The sequence below is a fragment of the Eulemur rufifrons genome, chromosome 8, assembly GCF_041146395.1.
Source record: "Eulemur rufifrons isolate Redbay chromosome 8, OSU_ERuf_1, whole genome shotgun sequence".
Classification (NCBI taxonomy): Eukaryota; Metazoa; Chordata; class Mammalia; order Primates; family Lemuridae; genus Eulemur; species Eulemur rufifrons.
In genome coordinates, this window is record NC_090990.1 from 72,848,670 (window position 1) to 72,862,971 (window position 14,302).

General features: G+C 36.4%; 1 protein-coding gene across 1 annotated transcript in view; it reads right to left on the reverse strand.

Annotated features, from left to right (window-relative positions):
- Positions 1 to 14,302, reverse strand: part of GLMN (glomulin, FKBP associated protein) — a 37,125-nt gene that overhangs the window by 21,630 nt on the left and 1,193 nt on the right. Inside the window, exons 2-7 of the mRNA XM_069478209.1 lie at positions 14,136 to 14,211; positions 13,602 to 13,727; positions 10,417 to 10,536; positions 9,139 to 9,247; positions 7,523 to 7,766; positions 5,843 to 5,945 (exon numbers count right to left, since the gene is read on the reverse strand). Of these exons, the coding sequence (XP_069334310.1) occupies positions 5,843 to 5,945; positions 7,523 to 7,766; positions 9,139 to 9,247; positions 10,417 to 10,536; positions 13,602 to 13,727; positions 14,136 to 14,174 (741 nt within the window). The 5' untranslated portion in view covers positions 14,175 to 14,211. The remainder of the gene's footprint in view (positions 1 to 5,842; positions 5,946 to 7,522; positions 7,767 to 9,138; positions 9,248 to 10,416; positions 10,537 to 13,601; positions 13,728 to 14,135; positions 14,212 to 14,302) is intronic.

The following is a 14,302-nucleotide window of genomic DNA, read 5'->3' on the forward strand; positions in this document are numbered from 1 at the left end:
CATTCCCCACATTCACTGAAGACTGTGGCACCTGCTCAATCTTTTTCTCTGCCCAACTCCTGCTCTGATCCTGGGAAAGTTGAATGTTCATGCAGCTAACTCCTGTAACAGGCCAGCCTCAGGGATCTTGACTCCCAAATTCTAGTGACCTTTGCTTCTAATCCATTTCAGTACCTAATCTCCTACTGAATCTGTCAACATTTGGTGCCATTCCATGATAGATACCTCAAACCCCAATATCTCATATTCTGACTAAAACCTTTCATCCTCTCTCTCCTACCAATCTGCTTTTCTGTGTCTGACTTCTCCAGTCCTATGATACCTTCATTTTAACCTACCTAGCTGTCCCCTTCTAACCTCCCTTCTTTCCCTATCCAACCTGGATCATATATTATTGACCATTTGAATTACCTGCACTCTATATTTCCCTTAGCTGCATCTACCCAGTAAAATGCCAGCCTTGCAAAAGTAACTACAGTCCACCTTCTCTACTTCTACATCCAGGCAGTTGAGTATGGCTGGAGAAAATCACTCAAAAACACAGACTGTTATCACGATGGTTGTAATCTCCTACCACAGTTGAAAGCTCAGCACTACAGACTAATGTTTTCATGGTCTTCTACCATCTCTTTCCTTTCCTCTCAGTGTTCCAAACCTTTACCAGTTTCTCTTTATTATTATTATTTTAAGAGATAGGATCTCACTGTCACCCAGGCCAGAGTCCAATGGCATGATCATAGCTCACTGCAGCCTCAAACTCCGAATCTCAAATGATCCTCCTGCCTCACCTTCCTAAGTAGCTGGGACTACAGGCATGTGCCACCATGCCTAGCTTGTTTGTTAGAAAATTTTTTTGTAGAGACGGACTCTCACTATGTTGCCCAGGCTGGTCTTGAACTCCTAGGCTCAAGTGATCCCCCATCCCTCAGCCTTCCAAAGTGCTGGGATTATTGGTGTAGGCCATCACCCCTGACCTCTACCTCTTCATTCTTAAGAGATCATCTTTCCTTCACCTAGAAATCTGAGGCTAATGGGTTTGATTACCCTCAATTATAATATCCCATTCCTGCTACAAATTTTTTCAACATGCATTCTTTCCTCAATACCCATTCTTACCTCTTCCTCTCCATAAGTCCTTTCACATTCTTGATCCTATGTCCAGCCATCTGCTCTTAAGCCACATTATTTCAGTTATCCCATAAATACTTGTGTCTTCCCCTCTAATGGTTTATACTCCATTAACCTGTAGATACGCTCAAGCCTCCCATCTCCCCCATCACCTTCCTGCCCTTAGCCCATGTCCTCTAGCTATGACCTCTCCTTCTCTCATCCAAACTCTTGTAAAGAATAGCTTATGCTAGTCATCTCTTTCTTCTCATTTTTCATTCATTCTTTCACCCACTCACTCGGATTTTTTTTTTTTAGAGAGTCTTGCTCTATTGCCCAGGGTGAAGTGCAGTGGCATAATCACAGCTCACTGCAACTTCGAACCCCTGAGCTCATGTTATCTTCCTGCCTCAACCTCCTGATTAGCTAGGACTACAGGCGTGGCCACCACATTCCACTCTGATTTTTGTCTCCAACACTACATGCAAAACTGTTCTTGCTAAGACTATCAATACCATCTTTCTTCCTAAATCCAATGGATGCTTTTCAACTCTTACCTCATGGCTCTTTCTGCTACATTTAGCTGTACTGGTCACTTCTTTCTTCCTGAAACTCTACTATACCAGTTTCTGTGATATTTCTACCACCTCTTTGACTTTTCTTTCTTGGTCTCTTTGGTGGGCTCATCTTAAGTACTAATACTCTCAGGGTTCAGTCCTGAGCCCTATTCTCTTCTCACACTGCTCTACCTTTTTAGGTAATCTCATCCATTCTGACTCAAAAATTTCTCCTTAAAAACCTGCTCTCTCTGGTCATTAGACAAATATTAAGAAATTATTGTTAATATTCTTAAGTGTCATAATAGCATTGTGATTACTTTTTTAAAGTCCTTATCATTAGGAAGCATACTTAAAGACCTACGGATGAAATATGTCTAGGATTTGCTATAACATACTAGAGCAAGAAAAGGAGGAGGATAGATGAAAGAAGAGTGGCAAAATGTCAATAATTATTGAAGGTGGGTGATGGGTACATGGGAGTGTGTTCTTTCTACTTTTCTGAATCTTTTTAAATTTCCATAATACATTTTTTAAAAGTACAGACTCCATGCTCCTTGCTCTGTTACTCTATCTCAATTATTGGCACTTTCCTCTGCCCAGTTATCCAAGAAGAAAAAAAAAAAAAAAACTCATCCATGTTTTACTCTAAACTCAATCAATGACCAAATTTTGCCTGTTTTACCTGTTATAGAGTTCTCAGATCTGCCCTGTCTTCATCTTTATGACTATATCCATACTCAGGTTCCCATCATTTCTCACTTAATTGTCAGGGACACTTAACAAGTCTCCCTACTCCCGATTTTATCCCAGTTAAATTCATCTTCCTTTAAAGTGATAAATCCAAAATACAGTTTGATTACATCACTCCCAGGTTTAACATCTGTGATACTATGAAACATGTATTTGCTCCTTGTCCCCATTTCCTGGCATACCCTCCTAAAATCCTTGTAATCTCCAAAACAGTAAGTATCTTTCTGTATGCTGTTGAGCCGACTGATGGCTAGGTCTCCTGGACAGCCTCACAATGGGGGCTGGCTGCCAGGGGAGTCAACCATGTGATCAGATGAGGGTTGAAACTTTCAGTTCTACACCTCAACCTCTGGGGAAGGGAGAGATACTCAAGGTTGAGTTGATGACCAGTGGTCAATGATGTAATCAATCATGCCTCTATAATGAAGTAAAAAGAAAAATAAACTACAAAAATCCAAAAGGGGCTGGGTGCAGTGGCACACACCTGTAATCCTAGCACTTTGGGAGAATGAGGCAAGATGATCACTTGAGACCAAAAGTTTAAGACAGTCTGGGCAACACAGTAAGATACCGTCTCTACAAAAAAATTTAAAAATTAGCTGGGCATGGTGGTATGCACCTAGAGTCCTAGCTACTTGGGAGGGTGAGGCAGAATTGCTTAAGCCCAGGCATTCAAGGCTGCAGTAAGCTATGATTATGCCACTGTACTCTAGCCTGAGTGACAGCGTGAGACCCTGTCTCTGTTTAAAAAAAAAAAAAAAAAAATCCAAAAGGACTGAGTTCAGAGAGCCTCTGGATAGCTAAACACATGGAGGTTCCTGGAGGGCAGCAAGCCCAGGGAGGGCATGGAAACTCTGTCCTCTTTCCCCCATACCTACCCATGTACCTCTTCATCTATATCCTTTGAAACATCCTTTATGATAAACCATTAAATGTGTTTTCCTGAGTTCTGTGGGCCACTCTAGCAAATTAATCAAACCCAGTCAGTCAGAGCATGAGTAAAACAGCCTGGGGCTTATGACTGGCAGTGGAAGTCGAGGGCAGTCTTGGACTGAGCCCTCAACCTGTGGGATCTGATGCCATCTCCAGGTAGATAGTGTTGGAATTGAATTAGAGGACACCTACCTGTTGTCCGCTGCAGAAGTGACTGCTTGATGTGCAGGGAAAACCCCCACACATCTGGTGTCAGAAGTTTGTTTTGAAAGTATAGCAGGAGAAACTGAGTTTGATTTTTCCTGTATCATCAGAAATTCTTTATAGTTTCCAACATTTATAGCCTTCTTCTTAAAATAGAGTACACATACCACATATGATAGTGTTTATAGTATACCCAGGAGATTATACCATACTCTAGCATTGGCAACATAGAGGAGACTTTTGTGTACTCCTGGGAAGATCCTTCACCTCTCCTTCCTCTTCGTCTCACAGCCTCTTCACTATCTTGACTATCAGCATTAACCTTATTAAAGAATGAATCCCTATCGGTATCAGTCACCAAGTCACCTCTCATCCTCAGAATTTAGTTTCCATAAAGTTCTGGAGCTCCTCTTCTGACCCCTTTTCCTTCCTCCTCAAACTTCAGAAACTCTTCAATCATGGCCTCTGGAACTCAAGAGTTGTCAGCAAAATCCATTTTTCTCTAAATGGTCTCTTACCTCTTTGGCTCTAAATGAAATTTGGTTCTCCTCTGAAGACAAATGTTTTCTCTGTAATCTTCTCAAAGGGATGTTATTTTTTTCATCCATACCCACTGTATATCACTGAGCCTGAAAGTATAATACTTGTTCTCCTTTCTGCTTCTAGACTATTCTCTCCCTTCCTCTCTAAAATCCCTCGGTTTGAAACTCATTTTGTGATTTTACCACCTCTACCCCTCCTTGTTGTGATCATTAGACGCCAAGGTCACTCCATTAATTGGCTTTCCAACATCATAATTCTGTTTGATTTAAATGTACAAAGATCTTTTAATACCCTGAAATCTCAGGTACTTCATTTTCTCTAGTCCAGTGATCTTGGCCTCTACCCTCTCCTTTCGAATACCCATTCCCACGGCCATACCCCAGACATTGTTATAAGTAACTGTAACCTTTCCATAATACTAATTTCAAGCACCCTGTTCTCTCACCTCCTATTTTTTTTTTTTAGCTTACTCCTCCTAGTAACCTAACTCTTAACAATGTGTCATCCACAACAGGATCTACAACCTAGTGATCTCATCTTTTCACAATCTCTCACATTTAGTATGTCTTAACTTTCGTCCTTACCCAGCTTAAATTCCATGTCTACCATTAAAGTCACTCCCTTGCATATATGCTGAATCCTTTGCCGCTCTCTTGCTTTGTAGACCTAACTTACCCAGTTCTCAAAACCCCAACCTACCAGCCTGAGCAAGAGCAAGACCCCATCTCTACCAAAAATACAAAAAATTAGGCAGGCGCAGTGGCATTAGCCTGTAGTCCCAGGTATTCGGGAGGCTGAGGCAGGAGGATCATTTGAGCCAAGGAATTTGAGGTTATAGTGAGCTATGATGACACCACTGCACTCTACTCAGGGCGATGAAAAGAGACTCTGTCTCAAAAACAAAAACAAAAAAAAAACCCCAAACCTAATTAAATTTAACTTTCCTCTTATACTGCACCTGCACTGGTGCAGCTGAACATGGCTGAAGAAAACCACCCAGTCACACTGACTGCTCTCTTTTAAAATTCATGAGTATCATCTTCAAGTACATTTTTAATATTTCAGAATATTTCCCTAATACAGAATCCCAGCACATCTTAAAATACTCTTTATGCATAAAGCCAAATGTTTTAAAAATAAAATTTACTTATGTATGGACCTATTTTTAAACTGTTTATCATGGGACTTAAAAATGAGGATTTTCTGGGCACAGAAATTCCACTTCTAGGAATTTTAAGGAAACGATTAAAGAAGAATGCAAAGATTTAGTTACAAGGATATTTATAATATCACAGACTTAACAGTTAAAAAAAAGGGAAGTTGGAGTCGTTTTATAATAATGAAAAATTGGAAACAATGTAAATGTTGAACTATATGGCACAGGTTAAATACATTATGCTACATCCATACCATGGAATAACATTAAGCCAGTGGAAAAATAATCATAACATACTGTTAAAGAGAAGAAAATAGACTACAAAACAGTACATATATGATCTTTGGAAAATTTATATATGTATATATTTTCTTATTTATGAATATATACACAGAAAAAAGTCTGGAAGATGTTAACAATATTTGTCTTTGGATAATGTTTTCTTTTTTGCTTATCTGTGTTCTACAAAAAATACTTATTGCTCTTTTAATAAATTTATCAATTTACACGCAACGTGCTATACATGAGAATATAGCAGGATAACATTTTAGATTATAGATTTATAGCAGATTAAATTGGCTATACTTACTATTATTTCAGATGCAAAATACTTTAAAGGATCATTTCCAGCTTCTTCAAATTGTTCAAGGAATTGTGCCATCAGCAAAGGGCATTTCAAGCTTTTGAAACAACTAAGGCATAGGAAGTAAGTAATTATGAAATCAACACTTCCCAAGTATAAAATGCCTAGTTCTTCATAACTAGGTTAATTTTACTTGAAAACTAACATAAGCACTGCTATTATTTGAATGTCTGAATGTTTGAATATCTGTCCCCTCCAAAACACATGTTGAAATTTAATTGCCACTGTAACAGTTTTAAGAGGTGGGACCTTCGAGAGGTGATTAGGTCAGGAGAGTTCTGCCTTCATGTGTGGGATTAATGCCATTATAAAAGGGCAAATTCAGCCCCCTTTTTCCTCTTTGCCTTTCCACCTTCTGCAGCAAGAAGGCCCTTGCCAAACGCCAGCACCTTGACCGTGTATCTCCCAGCCTCCAAAGCTGTGAACCAATGAATTTCTGTTCATTATAAATCACTCATCTCAGTTAGGCATTACTATAGCAGCATAATCAGACTAAGACAAGCACCAATACCTCAATGGTCTATAAAACTGGTGATGTAACATCCTTCTTACTAGTAATGGGGAAAACATGAGAACACCCTGCTAGACTCAACATAGTAAGAATCACTTCTGTGTCTGGAACATTCCATTGGATTCTCCATGATGTAGTTTTCATTAGTTCAAGAAAAAAACCAGGACGATATAGTAATTTTTTCATAACGCTATATTTACTTAGGAAACCAAACTTTATTCTATAACTAAGCCTTTCCTATGTCTTTAGTTAAAATTTCTTTTATGAAATAGCAGGTTTTATAAATGGTAAAAAATTTTAAAATGTTCTAACCTGATAAAATAAAAAGCTAACAATAGCTTTAGTATCCACAATTAAAAAATTATTGGTCCATGTAATTCAATAATCTAGTCCAGTATTATCCCATAGAGCCCCATATATAAAGATCTTTTAGTAGTCAAGTGAAAAAGTAGTAAGAAACATGAAAAATTAATTTTAGTAATTTATCTTAACCAATATATCTTAAATATTATCATTTCAACATGTTATCCATATAAAACTTCTTGAGGTATTTTACTTTTTTTTAATTATAAGTCTTCAAAATCCAAGGGGTATTTTATACTTATAGCACATGTGAATTTAAATTGGCCATATGTCAAGTGCTTGGCAGCCATATTGAACAGTGCATGTTTACTCTACAGCATTCCTAGAGTGAAGGCTACTGGGTGGGTACTCTGCTATTGCTTTTGTGGTCAAGCTGGATGTTCAGTTGTCTGGTGGTCCTGCTACTACTTTCAAAGGGAGAGTAAAAACATAATTTCCCCACAGAAAAGAACAGATTCCTTGAGCTACATGTATCTATTTCCTCCACCTTCATTACTTACTATGATGAATAAAGGCAATATATAGCAGAATATAAAGCAAATTAAATGAATGAATTTAGGTTTTTTAATTTTTAAAAATATCAATACCTCAATTAAATGCCTATATCAGCTGAACCTCATATTTTTCTAAAATTCAAACTATGAAACTAGACTTATATTTACATGGCAAGCAAAATAAGGCAAAGAAGCGTAAAATAACTGAACTATCAATTACTTAAGTCCACTGTAAGATGTTCTTAAAAATATACTTACAATTTCAGTAATTCATCCTTTAACTTTTCATTTTCATCTTCCAGTGAGTTTTCTTTGTCATCAATGACTTCTTCCACAAAAGGCTTGGTGAACTCTATTAAGGCCTTGCAGCATTGACAAAGCCCATAGTCATCTGCTTGTATTTGTTCTTTTGAATATGGAACAGGCAGAAGAGACAGCTGACTCCAAAGGGTAGACAATGCTAGTCCAACTGAATATGCCTTGTTGTGAAGTTTCTGAATCACTAAAACAAAAATCAAGTTGCTACTTGAGGTAGCCTCATCAAGTATGCTAAACATGGGACAAGAAGTTCAGTAAATGTAGAATTATAAGGCACTTCCCTCCCTCATTTTAACAGGGAGGGAAATCATCAGGATGACATACCATAGCTTAATTGCAGTGTTTTTTCCTTCTTAGATGTGTATAAAATAATAGGGCATCTTACAACAGATGCTATAAAATATCGTTTAGTTGTGTTTATAACAGGTTACATACTTAAGACAGAAACACATTCTTTCCATATTTTTTTGGTTGTTATAAGCACAAAATATGAAAGTGTCTTGTAAACTATAAAGCACTGTACAAATGGGAGGTAGGTAGTATTATTAGTTTTTTTTTTTCCTAGAAGACTGAATATTAACAAGTGGTACAAAGCTGGTAGGCATTCATATTTAAAACAAATTTTGCTGGGCACAGTGGCTCACACCTATAATCCTAGCACTTTGGAGGCCAAAGCGGGAGGCTTGTTTGAGGCCAGGGGTTTGAGACCAGCCTAAACAACAAAGTGAAACCTGGTCTTTAAAAGAAATTTAAAAAGTTATCCAGACATGGTGGTGCATGCCTGTAATCCCAGCTTTTCAGGAGGCTGAGACAGGAGGACCACTTGAGCCCAGGAGTTTGAAGTTGCAGCAAGGTATGATGATGCCACTGCACTCTAGCCTGGGCAACAGAGTGAGACCCTATCTCAAAAACAAAACAAATTTACTCTAATTTCTGATTTTGGGTCCCTCTATCAGACTCCAAGATATAAGTACTTCCTAAAATGAAAAATAGCCTCTTCCCATGGACAAATACTGTCTCCCTTGGCTGCCAAGACCTATCACTTACCAATACTGTTATTATACTTGTTTTCCAGTATTATTGCCAATACTTCATTTATGGAGCCTTGTCATTCCACACGTCATAGTTTCACTCTTCAGTAATACCTTTGCTAAGCCTAACCCAACCTCCCAATGCAGAGGCTAAGCAATGCCCTGCCTGACACTCTTCTTAACCAAGATACAGGACTACCACTCAGAGTACTACAGAAACCACAGAGGGAAAATTGTAGATATAAGCTGAAGGTAGGAAGGTTAGGCAAAAAGCTATAGGTTACAACAAACATGAAAAATAGTAAGACATTCAACAGAATATTTATTGAGTACCCACTCTGTGCGAGGTACTATCATCTTTCTATGAGCAGTAGGATTCAAACTGGCATTGTTATTATTAGTTTAAGCAGAGTACTCACACACTAGCTGTAAATGTTATTTTGGTACAGTGTTGACATTTGAAGGTAAACATTAAGGTACACATAGATAAAACAAGAAATACTTTGATATCAAAATGTTCATTACCTGTTTGTAATGGCTGAAGTAAAAGAAGGATAATTTGGGAGATCTGTTTTCCAGAGGGCTCTTCAATCAGTTCAAGCAAACCCAACAATAATTCCTTTGGATTACATAACTATAAAAATATTCACAATTGAACCTGTTTAATACAAGTTGTATTTAAAGCCACATGATTACTATTTTTAAGAAGGCATATACTGAAAAAATATAATTATTTTTGCTTAACAGCAAAATGCCTCATACAATTATTAAAAAAAAATATGCACTAGCCAAACACAGAATCTGTGATGGTCAAATCACTGTAAAACTAAAAAGGAGCAAGTCAAAGGGTCTTTAAATGGGCAACTACATCTCAGAGACTTAAATTCTTGGCTAAAGGAAAAATTAGAGAAGTATGGAAAGGGAGATGCCCGATCACCAAACCTCAAGTTTCGTCTGAGCAACACCTGCCTACTCTGAAGGCTGTCTTAATAGATCCCCAGGGCTTCTAGCAGACGGGAACTTTCAAACTCACACTGTAAGGGTATTTAGACTAGTCCAGAGTCTCTTATACTTCCTGAATAGATAAAAACTTTGCATTGCTTTCTCACTGGCCATATTTTACCAACTAACTTGCCTGTAAAAGCCCTCATAGTCAATAATTCATATCTGGTTGGAGCCCTCTAGGTAAGAAAGTATATATTTGTATATATTTGCACTGATCCAAGTAGTTTCTTATAAAGTCCTTTTCCACAGAATTTTTCTTATCCATCATCTACTGACTTTCAACTCTAATAACCTTTCACCAAAGGTCTCTTTCTAAGGTAGTCAGCCACAACAGATCTGTGTTTTACTCCCTATTCCTAATTCCATTGTGATCACTTCCATTCTAGGTTTTTCATTTTCTTTTAGGGAACATACCACAGAGTAAAGAGCAATGAGATTTTACTCTACTTCCAATGTTGCCAAAAGATCGGTGTAGCCTTGAATTACCTCTTTAAATCTTGAATTACACATCTATACAATAAAGCTACTTGTTAAAATACAACTTCCCAGGTCTCTCCCTGGAGATTCTGAATCACTGGGTCTGATATGAGGTTAGATAATTCTTATATCCAGAAAATTTGGGAAATGCCGAAATGGAATTGCCCATCTAATCAATAAGATTGGGTCTTTTCTCCAAAGAGTTCCCTTCTGCTTGTATTTCATAAACTAAAAGCTTTCTTACCAAACAGTAAACATTAAAGGGAATTATAAAATACTGCTGTGTGTTATGCCAAAGAAAACCTAGATTTTTTAACTTACCTGTACCAATAAATCAAGCATCAAAAAATACACTTTTCTCTCATCATCTTCTTTATCATTCCTTAAAAGACATCGAACAACAGGACCAACAAGATTCCAGCCCATATTCTTGATGATGACCTAGAAAAACATTTTCAGAGTAAAGCAAACACTGCCACCTATAGGACTCCCACAATGTGCTTTCCTAACTTGGAGGGGCTTAGAATTTTCTCTGAAATAGGAAAGATGAGGTAAATGAGGCCCATGACATTTCACAGGGACTTTCTAGGGTTGGCTGCTAACAGATATCAACATTTTAAAATACTTTTTAATACTTTCACTGATGAAAGGCAAAAGGGTCTTTACTCTTTATCAGGTAAGGTGATCTTTCCCAGAATTTAAATATTTCCTCTATTTCCAACAACGGAGTTAATTTGCTTAATATTAGCAAGTACTTAACTTCCACAGAGAATTCTGCTCCCCTGATTCCTAAAGAAATCTAGCCAATGCTTATGCACTTTTAAAGCTCCTTGGAGACTCTCTAAATATATTATAAACATTGTCATTTTATTATAACCATTGTAATTTATATAAAAGGAGCAGATGCAACTTCATTAATTTTCTCTCCTACCTACAAGTTGCTTCTATTTTCAAAGATATTTCAGAATGCTTACCACACAAGTAAAAGTTTATCTTTATAATTAATAATTCATATTCATTATTAAAACCACAGATGTTTGAAATTATCAACAATATACTCCACTTCTCTGGCTTTGTACTTCAAATCATCAGTATTTACCAAGTATATGCTACGTAATATTCTGGGTGCTAGAAATAAAGCAAGGAACACATCAGATCAATTCTCTATTCTCTTGGAGTTTACAATCTAGGCTCATTCTTAAAAAAGCAGATCTAGGAAGAAGACAAAATGATATATTTAATACCCCATCCTAACCCTAGTCTTATAAGATAATAAAGGTAGAGTACAATGTACTCTACAGATGCAGTCCCTCCCATCTGTAGGGGATACATTGCAAGGCCCCCAGTGAGTGCCTGAAACCACAAATAGTAATGAACCCTATATACATTATGCTTTTTTTAATACACACATATCTATGATAAAGTTTAATTTATAAATTAAAAGATTAACAATAACAAGTAAGAAAATAGAACAATTTTAACAATATTCTATAATAAAAGTTATGTGAATATGGTCTATCTCTCTCTCACAAAGCAGAATAATAAATCTTAATCAATCTTGATAGTGTCACTTGGCAAGAAAATTAAATTGTAGTCAATTTTAAACATTATCTTACCTATATCTGAACCTTTACATTTACCCAACCACATGTTATAAAGGTGATTCCCAAGGTATTAAGACTAAGCCTCACTATGCTTAAATCTATCTCATTAGCTACTTAGAAGCATGCTAAAAATAAAACATTCAGGTATGGAATGCCTGAAGAACAATTTGGATATACTTCCCTCCTCCCTCTGCCTCACTGATACAGTGCCGACCCTCATCTCCTTGGCAGGCCTCTTCCTCTCTGTCTATCCCTTAAATTCCTCAAGAGTGGATCCTGGGCCTCTTCTCTTCTCCCCCTTTTACGTGAACCCAAGCAAATTCTTTTTTTCCCCCTCAGTGCTTCAATTACCTAATCTTTAATAGTCACGCACAAATCTACATCTTAATTTCCTACATCTCCATGGAGCTCAAAACCTTACTTTCCAATTGCCTACAGCATCTTAAACTCAAAATTGCTAATGGACGACTCACTTGTCTTTCTTTAGTAAACTTTCTTTCTACTTAGGTTGCCTTTTTCTGTTCAGATATCATATGTTATCCTTTCAGAGGCTAGATAGAAACCCAGTCATCTTTGACACTTCACCGTCTCTAACTCAATCAGTCCCCTCTATTCCACCCTAAAACCTCCTTGCAAGTGCTACACATGCTAACCAAAGGTAGAGCAGAGTGGTTAAGAGCTCTGAAACCAGGCTACACAGGTATGAATCCTGAATGTCATATAAAAGCCAAGTTAATTTGGGGCGAGTTTTTAACCTTTCAGTGATTGTTTCCTTATCTATAAAATGAATTTAATAGTAGTACCTATCTTATGGGATTCTAGCAAGGCTAAATAATAGATGTAAAGCACTTAAGAGAGCATCTGGCATATAGTAAAACACCCAAAAAATATTAGTTATTAATTTTATTATTATTACCAAAAAGATAAGTATTCTCAAAGGTTATCCTCTGAGAATGCAATTGGAAAAAAATCAAGAGTTAAAAAAAAAAAAAAACATGAAATTTACTGTAGTTTGGGCTACAAAGTTATGAAAAACACATATCAAAAACAAAATTAAATATCCTAACTTTTCTAATAAAACATAAAAAGGGATAAGCCATTTGAACTACTAAGAGATTCTATAACAATGTGTGATTAGAAAGTTTTAAGAATCCCTCAAATGTAATCAAGGTGCCATGGATAAAAAAAGAGGCCAGCACAACTATATTGTGGTAACAACAGAGAAAATGTCTACATAAATAAATATCACTATAAATGAAAAAAGAGCGTGATCCTAGAAAGAAAATGGTTTTCTTTATACTCATAAGAAGGGGAGTCCAAAGACAAAATCTGGCAACACTGTGTCCCTGGAAGAAGATATTCCTGATCCACAAACAAGATCCTTTCCCATTGTGGAGAATGATTACTCAGACTATTACAAGTGGATTATAATGATTAGTAAGAACATCCAGTTCTCCCCATTCTGATTTTATGCACAAAAAATATTGTACTTAAAATTTGGTTTTCCATACACATTTGGCTGTTGAAGAACAGGCTAATCACCAAAAATGATTATCGAGCCTGCCTGATGTTAATACTTATATTTCACAAAGTAAATTAATGACTCAAATGCCACTTTGTGATCCCCTAAACCAGAAGTAATCCTGTTCCTTCTAAAGCCCTTTACTTCAACTACAGCAGTTCTTTCATTTATTCTGCCTCCTTATCGTTAGTTGTTTACATGTTTATCTCTTTCACCAAAATATAAGCACCTTCAAGTACATGAATATTCCTAATTCCTTTTTTGTCTTCCACAGTTTCCTACTGTGAAAATTCCAGTTAATTCTTAAATCTTTGATAAATGAATTGATGAATAATAGCATTACGTGATTGTTCTCTTCTCAAGACTAAAAAAGTACTTACCTTATTCTTCTCATTTTGAATAACTTCTAATAGCTGGTCTATGTGCCCTTCTTCTATGCATCTTTGGCCAGCTAACTGAAATAGGCCAAAATCTTCTTCTTTAAAGTCTTGTTCTCCTAGGATTTGCTGGAAAAAACAAAACAAACATGTATGCAAATAAAAATTCAATGCAATAACTTCTGGATTTTATATCTCTGAAAAAAGGAAATCTGTTTAAATTCTAGATAAATTACACATAAATACAGGTATGAAAATTAAGATTAAAGTATTAATAAATACTTTAATGAATGATCCTGAAATCCAAAGTACCAAAGAAATCTACGAAAAACATCAGTATTAAAATTAAAAAGGTTAGACAAGTATGTCACCTGGCAAAATAATCCAATCTGCCTTCCTGCCCTCATGGTATTTACAAATCGAAAAAAGCAGGGATTAAAAAAGAATTTGACCATAAACATAATTAAAAATAATCTGTGCCTGGCCCGTATTTTGAAAGGTATTTGATTTTACAAAAACAAAAAAAAAATTACTTACACATCTCTTTATTATGGATTGAAGTTCCTCCACAGCCATTCCTAGTTGTTCTTCTTAGTTTTGATGCTGAAACGTACTAAAATAAAACTGTTAACTGGGGTACTACACTTAAGCATTCATAAATTATGTTTCATTCTGATAGATTACTAGTAAACACAATAAAGAAA